Source organism: Neltuma alba, unplaced genomic scaffold, assembly GCF_004799145.2.
Source record: "Neltuma alba isolate B1F8T4 unplaced genomic scaffold, ASM479914v2 tig00011756_pilon, whole genome shotgun sequence".
In the NCBI taxonomy this organism is placed as follows: domain Eukaryota; kingdom Viridiplantae; phylum Streptophyta; class Magnoliopsida; order Fabales; family Fabaceae; genus Neltuma; species Neltuma alba.
The window spans coordinates 708091-728409 of NW_021636384.1; the positions used below are offsets into that span (position 1 = coordinate 708091).

At 32.6% G+C, this 20319-nt stretch overlaps 2 protein-coding genes across 3 annotated transcripts; both read left to right on the plus strand.

Moving 5' to 3' along the window:
- The first annotated feature begins 2692 nt into the window (after nt 1-2692).
- Nucleotides 2693-7189, plus strand: LOC114717627 (uncharacterized protein At5g43822-like). 2 transcript variants are annotated; one of them, XM_028902837.1, is made up of 6 exons: nt 2693-2948; nt 3123-3241; nt 5115-5294; nt 5530-5586; nt 5732-5818; nt 6822-7189. In XM_028902837.1, exons 1-6 carry the CDS (start codon nt 2817-2819, stop codon nt 6835-6837), a joined length of 591 nt encoding a protein of 196 aa, XP_028758670.1. In that variant the 5' UTR covers nt 2693-2816; the 3' UTR covers nt 6838-7189. The 2 variants fall into 2 exon arrangements, with proteins under 2 accessions (XP_028758670.1, XP_028758669.1); XM_028902836.1 differs by having other exon boundaries at nt 5732-5796.
- Nucleotides 7190-11190: 4001 nt separating this feature from the next.
- Nucleotides 11191-15325, plus strand: LOC114717626 (uncharacterized). Its single transcript, XM_028902835.1, has 8 exons — nt 11191-11397; nt 12074-12589; nt 12806-12891; nt 13448-13526; nt 13998-14057; nt 14224-14345; nt 14449-14520; nt 14974-15325. Exons 2-8 carry the CDS (start codon nt 12143-12145, stop codon nt 15074-15076), a joined length of 969 nt encoding a protein of 322 aa, XP_028758668.1. The 5' UTR covers nt 11191-11397; nt 12074-12142; the 3' UTR covers nt 15077-15325.
- The last annotated feature ends 4994 nt before the right edge of the window (nt 15326-20319 follow it).

Below are 20319 nucleotides of genomic sequence, written 5' to 3' on the forward strand. Positions count from 1 at the left end.
AGATTTTTTTATATAAAAAAAGTGGGTGATTGGCACTGGGTAGATTTGATAGAAGAGTTTCAAGAGTTAAAGAATGGAGCAAGTCCTTGGCAAACGATCGAGGGAATAGAGTTGAAATTTTTTTAGCAGTTTTGGGAGCCAAAGCGATGCGTCCTGAGGGATGACGTGATGAAGGATCATCTCCTTTGTCTCATACTCCTTCGTATCTATTTAACTAATTTAACCAGGTTAAAAAAGTTAAGTAAGTTAGTTAATTAAAAAAAATATGATATGTTTTTTTCTAAAATGTCATAATCATCTTCTTTAATATCCTCTTTCCCTTTTTTACTTGATTATGGTTGAGAAAGTATACATGGGGGTAATATAGAAAAAATTGATAAATATGAGAAATACTACCTCCAATTTGTAATATAAGACATCGTCTGACTTTTATTTTGGTCCTAATTATAAGACTCAAATCCACTTTATCTATCATATTTACGTATTTTTTCCCAAAGTAATTCTTCTAACGATGGTAGGTCTAACCAATACACTTGATTAGTAAGGATATTTTAAGAAAGATAACATCTATTTATTACAAATAACTAATTTAACTTCTTTTCTTCATCTCCTCAAATTAGTCAACTAGTTCTTATAATTGGAACCGGAGGTAGTAGGTCTTATATTTAAAATCAAAACCAACTCAATAATTAGGTCCTATATTAAGTACTATAAAAATACTTTGTTTGATGATTCTTCCGCTTTTGTTAGTTCTTAGGGAAAACCATATTGGAGGTATTTATACTTTTTTTCAATTTTCAATTTGGTACCTATGTGTTTTTTGTTCTTAACTAAATCTTTATTTTCCCTCTATTAACATCATTAATCCTTATGTAGAGACTAAAAATATCAATAGAACAAAGTTATAATAGCTAATGTTGCTAAAAAGATAAAATTAAATGTTTAATTAAAGGGAAAAAAACACATAGGTACCAAATTAAAAATTGACAGAAAATATAGGTACCTTCAATATGGTTTTTCCTTAGTTCTTATATGACTAATAATTGTAATTTTATTGATAGGATGTGTATAAGCTAAGTGGTACTGTTGTTGTTTCAAAACTCTAGTGCTGCTGATTTCTCTTTGTCTTGTGTATTTGGTGAGCTGTTGTGTGTTAGGGTGTACTGATCGGATTTTTTTGAGTATTTTCTTTTTACTTCGGCTATTGGTATTTGTAATATTTTTTGTATGTTTAATAAAAATGACTTCTTTTTGGGAAAAACGTATAGTATAAACAATACTCCTCCGGTCCTAATTATAAGACCCAATTGACTTATTTGAGGAGATTAAGGAAGTAAGTTAAATTGGTTATTTATAATAAATAAATGTTGTCATTCCTAAAATATCCTTGCTAATTAAGTATATTGGCTAAAACTATCATTATTAGAAGGATTATCTTGGAAAAAAATGCATAAATATAAGAGACAAAATGGATTGGGTCTTATAATTAGGACCAAATAAAAAGTCAAATTGGGTCTTATAATAAGGACCGGAGGAGTAATATTTATGTGTGTAAAACTAAAAATTATATTTTGATTCTGATTTGTTCATCTACAATCAAACTAATAAATTCTGAACCAATATTTTCACTTATTGGATTATTTGCTCAAGTTATGCATCGCTGTTGATTTTTATTTGCTTTTTATAATGTTCTTTTATCAAGTATTTTTTTTATATTATTGATGTGAAATAAACATTTTTATTTACATTCATATGAGAGAAGATGAATTTTAAAAAATCATACAAAATTTTTCAAATCTTTTGCAATTTGAAATTATTCTAAAAGATTAAATTGATCATTTATATATAAAAATATGATGCATATTGATTTTTATTAATTTGTTCGCATAACTTTTAAATTTCATATTAGAAAATATTTTTATAGGAAAAAGTCACGAAAAATTAGTAGATTTTAAATAAACAAGTTTTTTCTGTGTTATTATTTACAAGAAAGACACGTGTAGTCAAAACTTGTTAAAAAATAAAAATCTGCATAAACGTAAGTAATTTACTTTTGTTTAATTAATTAGGCTGAAGCCCTAACCCTCCGTTCCCAAGCGCCTCTGCTTCATCGTTCTCAGCTGACTGGCTTCTGTTTTTCTAAATTTACAAAATTTGGTTTCTAGTTGTGGTTACTGATTCAATCACCATGAGTTTAATCTTTGCAAAGAGAAAAACTCCTCAAGGTTTGTTTGTGGGCTTTTCATTGACCTTTTTCTTCCAGTTCTATAGTTGATATATCTTGGGGGAAAACTAATTGGCTGCGGTTTGTATCAGATAGTAATATTGAGGGTATAAATTGGGGATTTTTCATCTTTTTTGTCCTGCTTCTTCCCACTTGAGCTTCAGTTAAGGAGCTTCGATTCTGTGCTTGATTTTCAGATAGGTGCGAAAAAAATGTCCCCCCCCCCCCCCCAAAAAAAAGGCTGGTTGGCGGATCGGGTTGTGAAATGGTGAATCCACAAGAAAACGGGTTAGCCTGCTCGTCCTGCATTTTTGCACTTTGCAGTCTTCAATTCTTGTCTTTCGCTTTCAGGCTTCACTTTGCGGCTTGCTAGCTCGTGCAATCTTCCATTCTTGACTCCTCTTGCTTCAGCTTCACCGTCTTCTTCTCTGTGACTCAATCGATCTGGATTCTATCCGTTTCTTCATAGCCAGCGCAGAAACTCCCTTCATGTTTTAATAGCCGGAGCGAAGGGAAACTTCTCTTCTTTATTGGTTTCTCAAGTAACAAGAGACCCGACAAGGTCCTTCTAAAGATCATTTAGACACTGGCAATGGAAACAATGGTGAATAAATTTCAGGCGAAATTTAGAAAAGCTAGGGAAGAAATCAGTCGATGGGATGAGCTCCAATCTCTTTTAGTTTCACAGTTTAGGAATGCTTCTTCTATCATTGATAGGTTGCAGGTGAGCAGGTTGCTTTTAATCGTTCTTTTTTCGTTTGAAAATTTAATTCCTCCCCACTTTTCTTTTATTGTCCATGATTTTTATATATTATGTAAAGCTCGGAAGTTCAAATTGGCATTATATTGGTTCTAAAATTACTGGGAAAATTAAAGTAATTTGTCTGGATGTAATCAGGTGCTTCAAAATTCGAAGAACTATGCTAATTTAAACTGTATCAATGGTATTCAAGATGCACTGTTGTCCAAGCAGATGGGATCCCTGGAAAACATAATGGTTTCTATGAGAAGTACTCTGTAAGATTCTGTATTTTTCAGGCCTATAATTTATTTAGATTGGCTAATGTGGAGAAATTAGTTCATTATGCTTTAGTTTGTATGTTTTTCTGAGTTTTCATACGTGGGATCTAAAGTTATTCAACATATTATTAGGTATTTTGACATTCTGAATCTCTGTACCATTCTATCAGAGTTGGGACGTGCTTTTTGTGAGTTTCTTCTACTTTTCATGAGGGAAAATATTGAGATGTTTGTTAAATTTCTTTGAATTTTTTTTTTGGGACGTGCTTTTTGTGAGTTTCTTCTACTTTTCATGAGGGAAAATATTGAGATGTTTGTTAAATTTGTTTGAATTTTTTTTTTTTGGGGGTTTGGTACCCCTCTTTGAGGGCTTTTTTGGAAGTTACTTGCACTTCTCGTTTCTTAAAATACCCAGAAATTCTTGCAAAATTACTATTTCCGTGTTTATTTGGATAATTTTAATTCTTCCATTATTGAAGGAGCTTAGTTTTTCAAAAAAGAAAAACATGGCTATGCTTATAATAATTATTATTAGGCATGGCCAGCCTTTAAGCAGATTGATAGGGACTTTGTATGGGCAAAGTCCCACATCGGGTAGTATGGGCTGCTTGATGGGGTATTTAAACCAATGGCTCTTCCTCCCTAACAGCTAGCTTTTGGGGATTGGCTCTCCAAAGGTTTAGGTACCTATCAATGGTATCAGAGCCAGGTGGTCGACGCATCGGAAAAGGCTATATTGATAGGTACCTAAACCTTTGGAGAGCCAATCCCCAAAAGCTAGCTGTTAGGGAGGGAGAGCCATTGGTTTAAATACCCCATCAAGCAGCCCATACTACCCGATGTGGGACTTTGCCCATACAAAGTCCCTATCAATACATCCTCCCTGGAAAGCCGACGTCCCGACGGCTCCACTCTACGACGCTTCACTCGGCCCTTGCCGGTCAGCCCCTCCGCAGGTAGCCCTTTCCGGTGAGTCGACCACCGGCTCTGATACCATTGATAGGTACTCAAATCTTTGGAGAGCCAATCCCTAAAAGCTAGCTGTTAGGGAGGGAGAGCCATTGGTTTAAATACCCCATCAAGCAGCCCATACTACCCGATGTGGGACTTTGCCCATACAAAGTCCCTATCAATACATCCTCCCCGGAAAGCCGACGTCCCGGCGGCTCCACTCTACGACGCTTCACTCGGCCCTTACCGGTCAGCCCCTCCGCAGGTAGCCCTTTCCGATGCGTCGACCACCGGCTCTGATACCATTGATAGGTACCTAAACCTTTGGAGAGCCAATCCCCAAAAGCTAGCTGTTAGGGAGGGAGAGCCATTGGTTTAAATACCCCATCAAGCAGCCCATACTACCCGATGTGGGACTTTGCCCATACAAAGTCCCTATCACAGTACTACTTCCAGTTCTAAATATAAGTGCAAATTACACTACGAACTAGATATTATATTTAGGCCTGGAGGTAGTATTTAAAATATATCCTATCGATATTAGTTACAGAGTAGTTTCTAAAATTGCCCTATAGAAGTAACTCTTGCTGACAGCTCTTGAAGAGCATCATCAGTGTCAAACTTAGCCTTGCATAGCCATTTCTTGTCCAGATATAGTTAATTTTTATAGACTGCGTGAATGCTGATTGCAAGAATTAAGGAGAGATGTCTTCTGTGTTATTTATTGTCCTGTAATGTAGATTTTGTCTGGAACGTTACATAACTCTATTGATTTTCGACTTTCCATGACATGAACTTCTTTAGGTTCTTTTGATTAAAATTTTACAGGAATCTTGCTTGTTTTGCCTTTTAAAAGAAAGCTTATGATCTTAGGAGATCTCTTTAAAAACGAGCTTATAAATTAAAATGGAACTTTCAGGGAAGAATTTCATAAAATTGTTTTATCTCTTGAGAAAATTCATCGTGATGGTCGACAATTAGTGAAAGGTGGCTCTTCACGTCCAACTATTAAACAGCTGCAGCAGCGAGTTGGCATTAAACCTACCCTTACTGATTGCTTGGATGGCCTGTTGTTTCTTCATGACATACACAACTCTGAGTAAGTGATATATGTTACTTTCATTTATATTGTGCTGTTAGTAAAACTGTAGTAATGACTAATGAGATTCTTCTGTTTTATTGTAATCTTGCTTTCTCTTGTTGGAGTTCACTGGCAATTTTTTTCCCCAAGGTTGTTTACTTGTATGATATGTGAAGGGATTGATTTGGTCTTCGGAGATAATATTCTTTTCTCCTTTCTACCTCTCATCTCTCTCTCTCTCTCTCTGGAGTAGGTATCAATTAAAGACATCAATAATCTTAGCATTATCAGCTGGTGCCTTAAAGCTCAGGTATGGAGATTAATGGTAAACTTTGGATACTATCTTTGCCACATTTTGGGTTTTCTTTTTCTCCTTGTCTCTATCTTTTTAGGAAACTTTATATCAATGCTGTTCTTCATCTTATTCTATATTATTATTTTGTGTTGCGTTGCAGTGGCAGTGACCTTAGTGCCCTACTACAACTCCTGATTGATCAACCCAACATCCCAAGTGAGGAAGGTATGAAAGAATTATTTGTTAGGTAGAAGTGTCTTCTTGATGATAAATCACAAAAATATGTCTATACGTTCATTCATGTGATGGGCAATACATCTGTGAAATTAAACATTTTTATCAAGACTTTGTGCAGTAGTTAAGGTAATTATAGATAGCTTGTCTTCTGTTTCTATACAGGCAATGGTTCCCCTCTTGGTTGATCCTTAGGTCACTGATGTGGTTTTCTTAATTTAGAACTTCACTGTTAATGTGCGTTTTATTCATCAGCTCTCCTGAGACCTCATCTTCACAGTTGTTTTATGGTGTCAATTTTCTTTAACACATTTCACTTTTTCTTTTTTACCTTTCTTGCTTGACGTTTTTAGAATTTCCAAGATATTTTCGCCTGCTAGGAAGTTGTAGATTGAGTAATATCTTTATGAAGAACTTTCATGCTCTTGAAGTTTTAACCCAAGCTATTAAACTTGGCCAAGTTCACGAGCTAACTTGATTTTAACAGCTTTGGTGTAGTCCTGTTTCCTCCCTTCCTCTCAAGGACAAACGACTGAACAAGCATGGGAAATAATGACGAAAACTCTGTATAATTTGTAAGGAGTTTAAAAGGCTTCAAGCTGTGGGGCCGGAAAAAAAAAAAAAAAGGCTTCAAGCTTAAAAAATGGAAGATGCTGAAAATTAATGCTAAATTTTGCCCGCTGTCTATTGGCACTTGGCACTCATCTAGGCAGTGTGAAATATTAATATATCAATATGAGTTGTCTCTTTATTTGTTTTCGTGCATATCTTTGGAAGTAGTCTCTCATTCTTCTGCATGGTTATCGTAATTACTTTGTTAAAAATAGCTCTATAGCATTCCCCTCTTACTCTCTCGTATTGCTAATAAGTAGTAACTTTGTTATTTTCATGCAGTAGGATCTCTAATTAGAGAAATTTTTTTTGCTTTTTTATGTATTATGCTTTAATAAGTTTCTTGCCTTTCTCTTGTATTATGTTCACTTGCCCCATTCTGACTCTTGGACATTTCGGTGCAGTTCAATTTGTCTTTGACATAATATTTGCTGAAGAATGCTGAAACTGTGTTATTCATGGTATTGAGTCTCTGCCTGGTGATGCTTGGTCATTGGAATTCAAATACCTCGATCTGTGCACTCATGGAAATGGGATTCTTTTCTTGCCGGCCCGGGTAATAAAAGGAGATAATGTAATATCCATCTTATTGTTAAGTTATTTTTATTATATTTTTTGGTTGGGAACAAGACAATTCTACTTTTCCATGTGTAAAATATGGTCGTCTAGAAGGAAATCTAATTATATTTTTAATATGATCATATATGCTAATGTTAAATTTAGATGCTACTCATAATAGTATTCACTATCCTTTGCCTTATTTATCACGAAACATCAAGGAAGGGTTTGGAAAATGATCAACTCTTAAATTTAAAAAAAAACTACCAAACCAACAGGCACTTGGCGAAAGGACAATATAAGAAAATATGTTCCAAAGAGTCCTCCTTACCTGAACAATGACAGGAACTCGTATCAATCGAAAGACGACGTCTCTGCAAAGTATCTGAAGTAGGCAGTGCATGAGGCGAAAGCCACAAAAACATTTTGACTCACGGTTGCAGTTTCAACTTCCAGGTTTCAGAACACCATCCTCTAACTGTAACACTACTTCTGTCTTTTGATTTTAACTGGAAGACTTCGTTAGTAGGCTACAAATGAATTGATAACCAGCCTTAACTGCATACAAAGCCCGGTTATTTTTCTCCCAACAAAGTGAGTCTGACGTGGGGAACTTCGACAGAAGATGGAGATCAAAATTCTGAACCGCATTACTCGGATGAAGAGAGTATAATTTCTTAAAATCCCAATTTTGCCGTTCGCGCAGTATAAGGTATGCCAGTTTCAAATTAGAGAAAGAGCAGCCAAACTGTTTCAAAGGCCCCCGAGGCCGATCATCCAACGAAATAGACTGACCATCCCCAATTCTCCAAGTAAGGTGATTAAGAATAATCTCTCTCGACTTGAACACGTCCTTCAAATTTATTGAACTATTGTATGCCGGTTAAAAATTGTGAATAAGAACCATGTGTACCATAGTTTTGTCCTAGGATTGAACATAATAAGGATCCATGCCCATCAATAATCCTCCGAAATTGCTTTGCAAGCAGAGCCTGAGTGAAAAGGCTGATGTTTCGAAATTGCAAACCCCCTTGCTCCAAAGGACGACGTAACTCATCCCACATCAGAAAATGAGGTTTATGGTGTTGTTCTGTAGAACCCAAAACAACTCGGCCATCTTCGTATTCTTTCTTCTTCTTCTTCTTCTTTTCAATTGAAAAGGCACATGTACTCTCTTAGCGAAGACAACCCTGTTTAAGACGCTGGGTACAGAATATGGGTACTCTCCCAACAAGGGTCAATATAGGGTTAAGGTGCATTTAACACCCCCAAATATTTTCTCAGGTGCATCTAGTGTACTAAAGTATTTTGTGGTGCATTTAACACCTTGAAATATTTTTTGTGGGGAGCTCAACATCCTGAAGTTTTTTTTTTTTGCCTTGGTGTTGGATGCACTAAAAAATATTTTTGGGTGCTGAATATATCTAAAAAAAATACTTTGAGATACTAGATGCACCAAAAAATACTTTAAGGTGTTAGACGCACCTAAAACAATATTTCAAGGTGTTAAATACATCACAAAATACTTTTACAGTGCTAGATGTACCAAAAAAAATATTTCAGGGTGTTAAATGCATCTTAACCCTTTAATATATAACTATACTTTTTTTGACCTGAAAAATATATAATTAGACTAACCTCTTGAAAATTTATATTGCCATGCGTGCATGGATAACAATATTTCTTTTAAAAACTGCATATAATTTGAAAGACAACAGGTTCTTACATCCCCCCAGAGATTGTCCTGTTTTGTTATTAAGCTTAAATTTAAATCTCAATAAACCTTAACTTTATTTATCAGGTCTAACATAACTGGGATTTACATTCAAATGCAAATACTGTAGTTATAGTCTTAGATTTTATGATTTTTTTTGCCATTAAACTTCCACTCGCCAACCAACAAATGATGTAAATCATGTTACATTTTTTATCACAATTAATTTAACCATATTATATACCTTTTTTTGCCAACCATATTAAGTACTCTTCTAGTCTTAAATATAAAACTCTTATGCACACTGGTATAAGGGTATTATATTTAGGACCGGAAGAGTACTTTTTATTTCCTTTGTTAAGATAAATTATACATAATGTATTCAGAACCACACAATAAAATATAAATAACTCAATAGTAAATTTGAAAGACACAATAATAAGAAATATATTTAAATATTAAAGTAAAAACTTTTACCACTAAAATTTTATTACGAAAATTTTAAATTTAAAAGATAAAATTAGACGAAAAACATTTTAGGGTTTATGGTTTGTATAAAAAAAAAAATAAGATGCATCTAGTGTGCTAAAGTATTGAGTGAAATACTCTGATTACCTTTGTAATTTACATCAATTACATATAATTTTTTTATTTTAACAATATACAATTTAGTCCAATCAGTTAACACAATTAGAAATACTCTAAAAACATTATAAAAACATTATTTTTAACTAAAATTTATATTAAAATAAATTTTATTTACTATTTTACTTCTCATTTTAATAAATTCCTACATTGTATTTTTACAGTTATATAAATTTCATTTAATTAAGACAAACATAAAAGACTTGATTAAAAATTTAACTAATTTTTTCAGTACATATATACTTGACTAAATATGTTTATAAATTTTGTAAAAAGATGTGTTTTAAAAATGTTGAATGATAAATTTAATTTATAAAATTTTCTAAACTTATATTATTTAAACTTTATGATAAACAAAAACTATGTATTTGAAATATATGTTTACAATTTAAAAGAAATCAAAGTAAATAATTTCTAATGAATATGATAACAAATTAAAATTATAGAATTTTATGATTTAAATCAAAATTAATAAATTTTATAACATATTAAAAAATTTAAAAATATAGGAAAAATGACAAGTAAAGACCCCCTGAATTACCAAAATTACAAGGAGGTCATCTGAATAAGCCAAATTACAATGAGGGATTCGGCCCCATATTGCAAATATGAAATCTTGATAAAATGTCTGAAATGTCTCTTAGCCAAGTTATGATTTGGCTTACTAGAATTGTCATTCGTTAAAATGAACTTGTTATTTCTTATAGTCAACTTGTCATTTGGCATACCCTCAGTTAAATTGTGATTTGATCTACTGAAATTGTCATTCGCTAAAGTGAACTTGTCATTTTTATAGTTAACTTGTCATTTGACTGAGGGGTATTTTAGACATTTCACCAAGATTTCATATTTGCCATATGGGACTAGGTTCCTCATGGTAATTTGGCTCATTTAGGTGACTTCCTTGTAATTTTAGTAATTCAAGCGTTTTTGTTTGTCATTTTCCCAAAAATATATGCATTAGAGTTATTTTTTGATTTTATAAAAAATATTTTCTGGAAAATCTAAGTATCTAAATAATTATTATGCAAAAAAAGGGTATTTTGATCAAAAAATAATTTAAAGTCAAGCTTAACAATGAACTAGAGTTTGAGTAGATGGACATGAAATTTTAAATATAATTGAGAGGTTTGTGAAACATATGTTTTAATTTTAAGAAAGTTTATATATATATATATATATATATATTCAAAATAGAGGAGGGGTTTCTGTAATGGAGATGAGGTAGAAAGGCAGTTGGTGTATTTTATTCTAAAGTATTTTGTGGTACATTAGTACCCAGAAAAATTTTTCAGATACGTCCAACATGCTTAAGTATTTTTTTTTTTTTGGCTTTCATACTAGATGCACCAAAAAACGTTTTTTTAAAATAGAGAAGAGGTTTTTATAATTGAGATAAGATAGAAGGGCAGTAAATGTATTTTACTTTAAAATATTTTGTAATGTATCTAGTACCCTAAAATTTTTTTCAAATGAGTCTAACACTTTTAAATATTTTTTTGGTCTTGATTTTAGTTGTACTAAAAAATACTACTTCGGTCCTAAATATAAGACTTTTTTTGTAATGTATATTTACACTATAGAAGGGATTTTATATTTAGGATCAGAAGAGTATTTTAGAGTACTAAAAATACCTTCAAAATATATAAAAAATACTTCACCATGCTTAAATCATACTTAAAAAAATATTTTACAGTATTAAATATTAGGGAAAATGTTACCGGATGCACAAAAAAAATAGTTTTCGTGCATCTTGACCCAGAAAAAAAATGCATTTTTACCTGTTCTTCGAAGGAAAGAAAAAGAAGTAAAAAGAGCGAGGAACAGCCGAGCAAGAAGGAAGCAGCCTATCGTCTTCTTCAGCATTAACTTCACTGACTCCTCGCTTACTCCTCAGTCCTCAGTCCTTACTGTCGCCGACTCATCGCCACAGCTTCGCCACTGAAGCAAGGAACCGAGGAACCAGCAAACTATCTCCCTCACGGAGCCCTGTTCTGGTGGTTGCCCTCTTGTACGATCTGTTCAGGAGGTTAACTTCTTCTAAGATTCTGTGTACACATCTGGTACGCTCCTTCTGCAACCTCGCGGAATTTTTAATTTGTTGAATCACTTAATTCTCTTTTGGATATCTTAGCGTCAAATTCTGCTGACTCTGAAAAAGGAGTGCGAATCAACTTAGATCATTGATAGGTTAACATTGCTTTCCTATTCTTCCCATGAGGAAGAGCTAGTTACTCTACTCATAATACTACCATATATATGATTCTTTACTTTATTTCAATCTCCATTTTTTGACCAATACTTACAATCTTCAATTAGACCAGCAAGTTTTTATGCATAACCGGTAGTCGGTTATATTCCTTGGGGTATCTATCAAAAAGTAAACCCAGATGTATTCAGTTTTATAAATGATGAAATAAAAAATGCTTTAGAAGTTTTATCTTAGGATGTTGATATTCGTGTAATTTGGTGGTAATGTGCACTTTATGTTGTTCTTTGGAGCGTATGGTTCGAGTGGAGAATTTTGATGTGCATTCAAAGCTGTCTTAAGTTTTGTTTACATCCATTGGTCATGTTGCAGAATATTATTTTAGCACGTGACATATCGCTATAATTGTGTCAAATACGTCACAAGCTTGACGACTCCTGTATGCATGGTTCGTGTAAAATTCTGGCCGGAACTTTTGTCATCTGCCCAACCCATGTATTGGTCTAAAGCCTCTTACATACTTAGTGCAGGTTAATGGAAGACTAGAGATAACTGGCCTCAACGATTCATTCTTCCGTATCAAATTTATCACACAACTCATGGCTATCCTTCATCTCTCTGCTTCCCTTCAGACTGGCCCAGCCATTACATGCTCCAAACGTTTCTTCCACAACAACATCTTTGTGCCATCTTCATCTGTTGCACTGATAGTCCCAAGCTATACTAGAAACATACGATTCTTATGTGATGTGAAAGATCCGCACAAAAAGGTGAAGAGTAAGGATATTGATATAGATATTTTTGATGAAGAACAAGAATCCAAGGAGGAGGATGTAGGCGAATTTTCAGCTCAGGGACTGTATGCAAGAAGAGAGACCGGGGATATTGATCTTGAGGATGAACAAGAAGATAAAAATGATTATGCGGCTGGATTTTCAGGTCGAGGGGCATATGCAGGTAAACAAGAAAAAGATTATGACCGTGATCCAGAATTTGCTGAAATTCTTGGAAGTTGTCTTGATGACCCGAGCAAGGCCCGATCCAAAGTAAGCAAAATAATCTAAAGATGGTTTGCTCGGTTTCTACATGTAAATGTTTACTTGATGTATTCTTATGAGGGAATTTTATATTGTTTCCATAATGCCTTTTCTTTAAGGATGATATTTGTCGCTTTGATATTTGTGGCCATTTATAGTAATTGATAATTAAGGAAACCCTTCAGTGAGCGATAATCTCATTGGAGCTACTTAACAAAATTTCAGATGGAGGAGAGGTTAAGAAAGAAGAGGAGCAAGATACTGCACTCAAAGACCGGATCGGGAGTACCAATGAAAGTGTCATTTAACAAGTAAGTTTAATCATGGATGTTTGCAGGATTTTGCCTCTGTTGTCATTTGCTGCAGTAATCTCTCTTAGTAAGCTATTAACATATATGTACAACGTTGCATTTGAAGACAAGAAATACAATGTGGTCTTTGGGATCTTTGAGAGAGTGATATGCATGGCTTTGGTGATGAATGACTTTACTACGGCTTCAGATATGTGTACCTTGTAACTATATAATTGTTTCTTTTTGGCACTTATGATAAATAATTCTTGGCCTTTTTTCTTAGAATAAAATATAGGTGTGAGTTTCATTTTTTTCCCCATCAAATTTGCCTACCAAAATGTTAGAGGGTATTTTTTAACGGATGTCTTTTTCTTGAGTATATATATAATTGGGTGAATGTTATGTAATTGTCCTTTACCTTTTTGTTTTGGGTCCCCTAATGTGCATCATAATTAAGCATCAATTGAAGTTTATATTTTCTTTAATTGTGGTTTTGTTTCTTTTCTTGAGTTGGAATATGCCTAAATAATGCCCTTGTTACTATTGTTCATACCCTTAATGGTGGAATTTCCAGATTTGATTTCTCAAACTCGTACATATGGATTGAATTCTACAATACTCCACTTGCAAAGGACATCTCCTTACTTTGTGATGTAAGGGACTTCATGCAACTCAAGATGCTCTTGTATTGTTCATTCGCTAATGACTATAACACTGTTTTCATTGAGTTGGTCCCTCGTGGGATTGCCTTTTCAATTTGATCCCTCATAATCTCATATATATGGTATTTCTCAAGTGCTTTCTCAATTTGGTCCTTCATATATGAAGCCGACAAAAGCTAAGTCCGTTAAACTATTTACTATTAATGAAACTAACTGTGAATCTTTATTTAAATTATATATAATAAAAGCGTGAGTAAGTGATAACTCACCAAAAAATATGACATTATTTAGAAATATATATCCGTGAAGGATCAAATTGAAATGGCAATTTTATATGTCTTAAGTTGAGAAATGCCTCATCCGTGTAGTAAAATGGGTATTTAGTTCATTCTCCAATATTTATAGATGCAGTTGTATATGTTAGGGACTTTAGTTGACCTTGTTTGATTTGACTCTGATCAGACTATTCGGGCATGGCACATAGTTGGACGTCTCGGTGGATGCAATTCTATGAATATGCAAGTAAGATTCTCTTCTCTAATGGATGCCATTTGAATGCTTTGTAAATTGTAAATTTTTCAATGTAATAAGATTGAGTCTTGTGCATTAGAGTTTGTATGAACCGCATTGTTTATGTTTATATTTTTTATTGATGATGGTCCTTAATGAACTAGCCGTACTCCTACAGCTATCACAAAGTCCTTTGGACAAGAGACCAAGTTATGATTATATTCAGGGGGCGAATGTGACACCAACTACATTTTACAACATTGGGGATCTTGAGGTCCAAGATAACCTTGCTCGAATATGGTATTGCTCCAATATCTTCTGTTTTTCCTCCCTTTACTTCTTGTTTACACGTTAATGAGACTTGAGGTTCAGTTATTAATAATTTGTAGTTGTGATGTGACAGGGTCGATATTGGAACTAATGAACCATTGATTCTGGATGTTTTAATAAACGCATTGACCCAGATAAGCTCCGAGTATGCTCTTCACTTCTTGCTTTTCTTCCACTTGGTTGACTATTCTGGTTTAAAGGACTAGCCAGCCAGAGCCATTTGGGCTCTACAAACAAGTGGGAGATTGTCATTTTTGTGTTGTGCTTTTCAACTTCTACTCCCGCGGCGGGTTATATGTGCAGCATGTGCCTTCATTAAATTTATAAATTTATGGTGTAGGCTATTGCTGATATGACGCAAAAAGCAAAAGAAACAAAAAGTTATTACACATTTGTAATGATTTTGGCATTAATTGTGCCGCTCACTTGCAATCAAACAGTATTGATAAGATTAATGCAAAAACCATTGATTAGTTAGTTCTCTCCCTGTACACATGATGGCGCACGTTTCTTTGTCTCTCTCTCCCTCTCCCCCTCTTTTTTTTGTTTTTTTGCTGACGTACTCATCGATCTTTGTGGTTTCTGTTTGTGTTGATAGTTTTGTTGGGATCAAGCAATTGATGTTTGGGGGAGCAGAATTTGAGAATTGGAAGGAGAACTTGACATCTGAGGAAGCGGGTTATAGCGTTCACAAGATTTAGACAATGTTTGAGGCATTTATGGTACTGAGTACATAATAGACTGTAGATTTTTTTACCATTATTTATTGCTAAGAGTGTAGAATTATATGCCATGGTAAAATCTCCCTTGAACCTGTTGTCTCCTCAATGGCTTGATGCAATTGCTATAACACTATGTTGAGATGTAGAGTAGCTTATTCGGAATATGTTGAGAGAACTTATTTGATAGTTATATCTTAATCAGAACATTTTAGAAGAATTTTATTTGAATGGAGTTGTCGATTTAGGTTTGCTTGACTTAACTACTCGTGCTTTTAGGGAAGTTATTTCCTCAAAAGTAACTTCTCAGAAAGTTTATGCATGAGTTGCTTGTTTAATATTTTACTTCCTAGAACTTTAAATCTATTTTTTACAATAATATGCTATGTTTAGACGTTAATGATTCATGTATCCTTGTTTTAGATTTAGGAGATTTAATAATGTTTTGTTTTTGGAAATTAATATATACCTGGAATTGGAAAGTGCAACTTCCTAATGTTGCATTTGGGAAGTCACTTCTGAAGTTCCAAATTATTTTTTTGAATAAAAACTGAATCTCATTACTAGTAACAAACAACAAGTACAAAGTTACTCATTTTGATCAAGATCCACCCCATGGAGTATAGGTGGAGATTGATCAAAGATACAAGAATTTTCATTTAACCTATGAGAAGTTTTCACTAATTGATCCGTTAAAGCAAGGTTCTTTCTAAAACTATGCTTGACTAGGACCTCCCAGTTCCAGATTATTTTTAAAATCAAATAAAAGTAAATAAATACTCTACTTTCCAAAAAGTTCTGCTTTCGTTTTACTCTCTCATGCCAAATCGGCGTACTCCTTTATTATTTTGATTTGCATTATATTAAGCAGCATTCAACACAACTTGTTAAGATGGAATTTCCTTTTTAACTTCGTGAATGTGCTACTGCTCCATATGAAATGTATTTATGAGAATTATATATTTTATATTTTAATTGGCAAAGTGAGAATGTTTGTAGTTTGTTATGATTTTTTTTTTTTTTAAAAAGAAAGCAAGTCATATAAGCTCAAGGTAGTGGGTAATCAATATGGCAATTGATAATCGATTGTACTTATTCACAAATGATACATCTTGATGTAAAAAATAAAGGTAAAATAAGAATTCCTCTCTGAATGACACTTAACTCATAAGGAAATCAAAACAATTCATCGAGAGGGGAAAAAAAAAGTTATGATGTATATTAGTATCTTGGAGTACATCTAATATCATGAAGTATTTTTTTTTTTGCCTTAGTACTGGATGTATTAAAAAAATATTTTAAAGTACTAAATGTACTTAAAAAAATATTTTAGGGTATCGGATGCATAAAAAAATAATTCAAGGTGTTGGATGTAACATTGGAATTTTTTTTCCTTATAACTTAAGTAAATATTTATTAACATTGGTTTAACAGAAGTTAAATATATATAAGTAATTAAAATAATTATGACTATATGTATGTGTGCGTAACTATATATATATATATATATGAATAAAATGAATAAAATAATAAGGTTGAGAAGTCCCACATCGACTAAATGATAGAAAATAGGGTTCTATGAGCCTATATATCGGTGGTAGTAAAGTGCCGTGTGCGAATTTGTAAATTGTAGGATCGGGTAGAAATTTGGTCTACTGGTTTGGGACGAGGTATCTAACTCATCGATTTTAACGGTTGGATTATTGATATGATCTCCGAGATATGAGTAATTAGGTATGTATTGAACTCTTTTTTCAGATTTTATAGATAGAATCTTTAATAGTAAATTAAAAGATACAAGGAGCTCACAAATGAGTAATGAGGAGAGCATGCCACCATTCTTTTGGTAAATTATTGTTTTTAAATTTGTTCACTGTTGGAGAATAGACTCAAGACATCTAATACATTAATCTCAACAGTTAGATTAATAATTAAACCACTATAGTAAGAATAATTTAACTTGTATTAAATTTGTTTCTCTAAGTTCTTCAAAAACAGAACATAGGTTATTAAATAAGAGTTTTCTACTTAGGTTACAAATCAATTATAATTTACAATTTTAATGATATATCGTAGTAATTTAAAGATAATATAAGTTAAAGAAATTTATGAATTGAATCTAAATCTTGATATCATTGTTTTTACTCCAAATCATAAAAAATTTGTACAAGCTAGAATTCTGAGTAACAATTCATAAACCTTAAAGAAGGAGTTGTAAGTTGAAATTTAACATATAGCTTACCTATAAGATATTGTAGTAACGTATAGTTTCCATTTGCAGATTTGAAATTTGATTTGATGACCCCAAATTCAGGGTTTTGATTTTTGACTCGTAAGCACTTATTGGATACAAGGTAATATGAATTCTTTCTTGTTTCTTCTACTGGTTTCTTTATGGGGAGTTGTTAATTAAACCAAACCTTTTAGGATAGAATTTGAATAATATAGAATGGGAAAACTATTTTGAAATTATGGAAAAATTTTTAAAAATTTGGAACTTGCTTAGTGTCGTTGGTTTGTGAAAAAAGAATTAATTGCTACAACTTTGGGATTGGATAGAAGCTTGATGAGTAATGGATGAAATTCTAGAATTGTGGCGTACCATGTAGTTGTCATGGCGAAATGTTATTTATTCATTGCAGTGAAGTATCCATGTTATTATTTTATTTGACTGTGTTTTGTATGTTAGCATGAATTTCTAGAATGATATGTTTATGCCTTGATTACCTAAAAATATTATTAAATAGTATGATATTAATTATCTGATATGGTTGAGGCATGTTTTCAATATAATATGATACACGTTCTTGAGATACCTAATGAGAATCGAGAAATGCCATCGTTATGATTAATTGGTTTAACACTCGTGGAAGGTGTGATGATGGAGATTGATATATATATATATATATATATATATTACCACGTGATTTGCTTTCATAGTACGCACTATGATTGGTCTTTTAGAGAGGGTAGCATCTCTTTATTTATGATACTCCAGAGTATCTCGGGGTAGTATCCCCTAAGAGCAGTATCACTGCTAGGATGATAGGCAAGAAATCCATTGGGACAACATCCTTCTTTTTTGGAGCAACCTATGGCCCATGTGTACTTTATGATTTTGGCTGATATGTATTACACGTGTGGGAAACTCGTGAGTCACCAGTCATATGATTAGGACTTGACCAATGGGTTTAAGTCGATAGGGACAAGGAGGATATAAGACGATGATTGAATGATTAGTAATAAATAATGAATGATGAGTAAGGCATGTACCTATGTTGATATTTTCCTTTAGCTTATGCGTTTATGATATCTGGTGTCTATAATGTGATAGTATCGTGTTTAATTATTATTTTACATGTTAGTCCCACTTAACGTTTCTTAAGGGGTGTTGGTAAGTGAAGTGGGTAGGAGTTTTCATTACTGAATAGTCTCACTCTGTTACATCTACTATTTTCAGGTAAAAGTAGTAGAGGAGTCGCAGTAAGGAAGGAACCAGAGGCATGAGGTCACCTTCATTAGTGATCACACCCTAAACTCTGGTTATATTTAGTCATTAATTATTTGTCACTTAGGACATCATTATGCATATCTTTTTGTAATCTCTATGATTGAACTATTTACATGTCTTTAATTATAAATTTCTTGTTGAGAGTCTTGAGGGTTATTAATCCATGATTGAACATTTTTGAGGATTTCAATAAGTTAAATTTAGTTGTTATATTATTTGTTACAAATTGTGTCAATCAAGTATATGGAACGTATTTTATAACCATGTTAGGGGTATAATCCTTCCTAACATGGTTATGCACAATAGGTAAGTGGGAATTTTTTTTATAATTATGATATGTTGTACTACTGATTGATTGTCTTATTTTTTATATCATGGTTATGTGACAAAGAGAAAGAAAATCTGGAACAACTTTTATAACCCGCTTTGTTTAATTATTATGGTAATGATGTTGGCATTTTTTATTTGTGTTAAGTTTGGCAAGTTTCTGGATAAGGTGTTACACTAGACACACTCACAAAGGTACTTGAGGGTGTTGAGTATACCAGAAAATACTTTAGGATACTGAATACATATGAAAAAATACTTTGAGTTACTAGATACACTTTAACCCAAAAAAAACAATGAGTTTTAAGAGGCACATATTATAAGCCCAAAAATATAAAAAGAAAAAGAAAGAATAACAAAAACAAATGCGCTCACAACCTGAGAAACCAACGCTAATATATGGATTAACATTTGTAAAAATGATATTTATATTTGGATAAAATAAAAAAGGGTCAAAGTATATATTTAGTCTATTTGACTTTATATATGATTTTAATATGGTCCTTTAACTTTAAATGGTATAATTTTAGTCATTTAATCCTAAAAATGTTAAAAAAAATGAATGTTGTTTCAATTTTAAAGGTTGATAAAATATTCTTAAATACTAACATATTAAGTTTTAATTTTTTTAAAAAATTATAATTGTTACAAAAAATCATCATTTAACCCTAATGATTTTAGAATTAAAAGATTACATATATACTCTTTAAGGATAAGGAACTGAATTAAAATATTGTATAAAATTAAACGACTAAATGTATACTTTAGTTAATAAAAAAGTCAGTTTTACATTTATCTATTTGAATGATATATTAAAAAAAAATAGTTTTAGAAAGTTTAAATTTGAAGAAAAAGGTGAAAGCATAGGAAAAAATTGTTCCAGTTTTAAAATAATTTTTGAGAAAAAGTCAGGTTGTTCATGCTAAATAGTATCATTTTAAACCTGAATTATTTTTTTGGATTAAAAAGTTAGTTTTGACATGGCAATCTGGGTTTCAGGAAGAGAGGAAAAAAAAGTACATCGTCTTAATGTCAATGCACTTTTATTTTCTTTCTATAATTATTTTTCTAATACTAAAAATTGCCCATAATAAAATAATGTATAAACAGTACAAAATGACAAACATCTGCACAAAATGTGTTTTTCTTTTTCAGTGTTTGGTTTCACATTTTCAAACGAATAAAAGATACCTGGGAGGCAGGGTTATGGGCTATAAAAATTTTCAGAAAGAATTTGGTTGTCCCCATATTCCAAGAGAAGCATGAAAGGGTTTTTTGAAGCCTGGTTTAACACGTGGCATCCCATGAATTTCCAGCCCAGTACAATTGGTCTCCAGCATTCAAGAAAGAAAGCGGAATTTTGAGTATGGTATTAGAAATTTTGGGT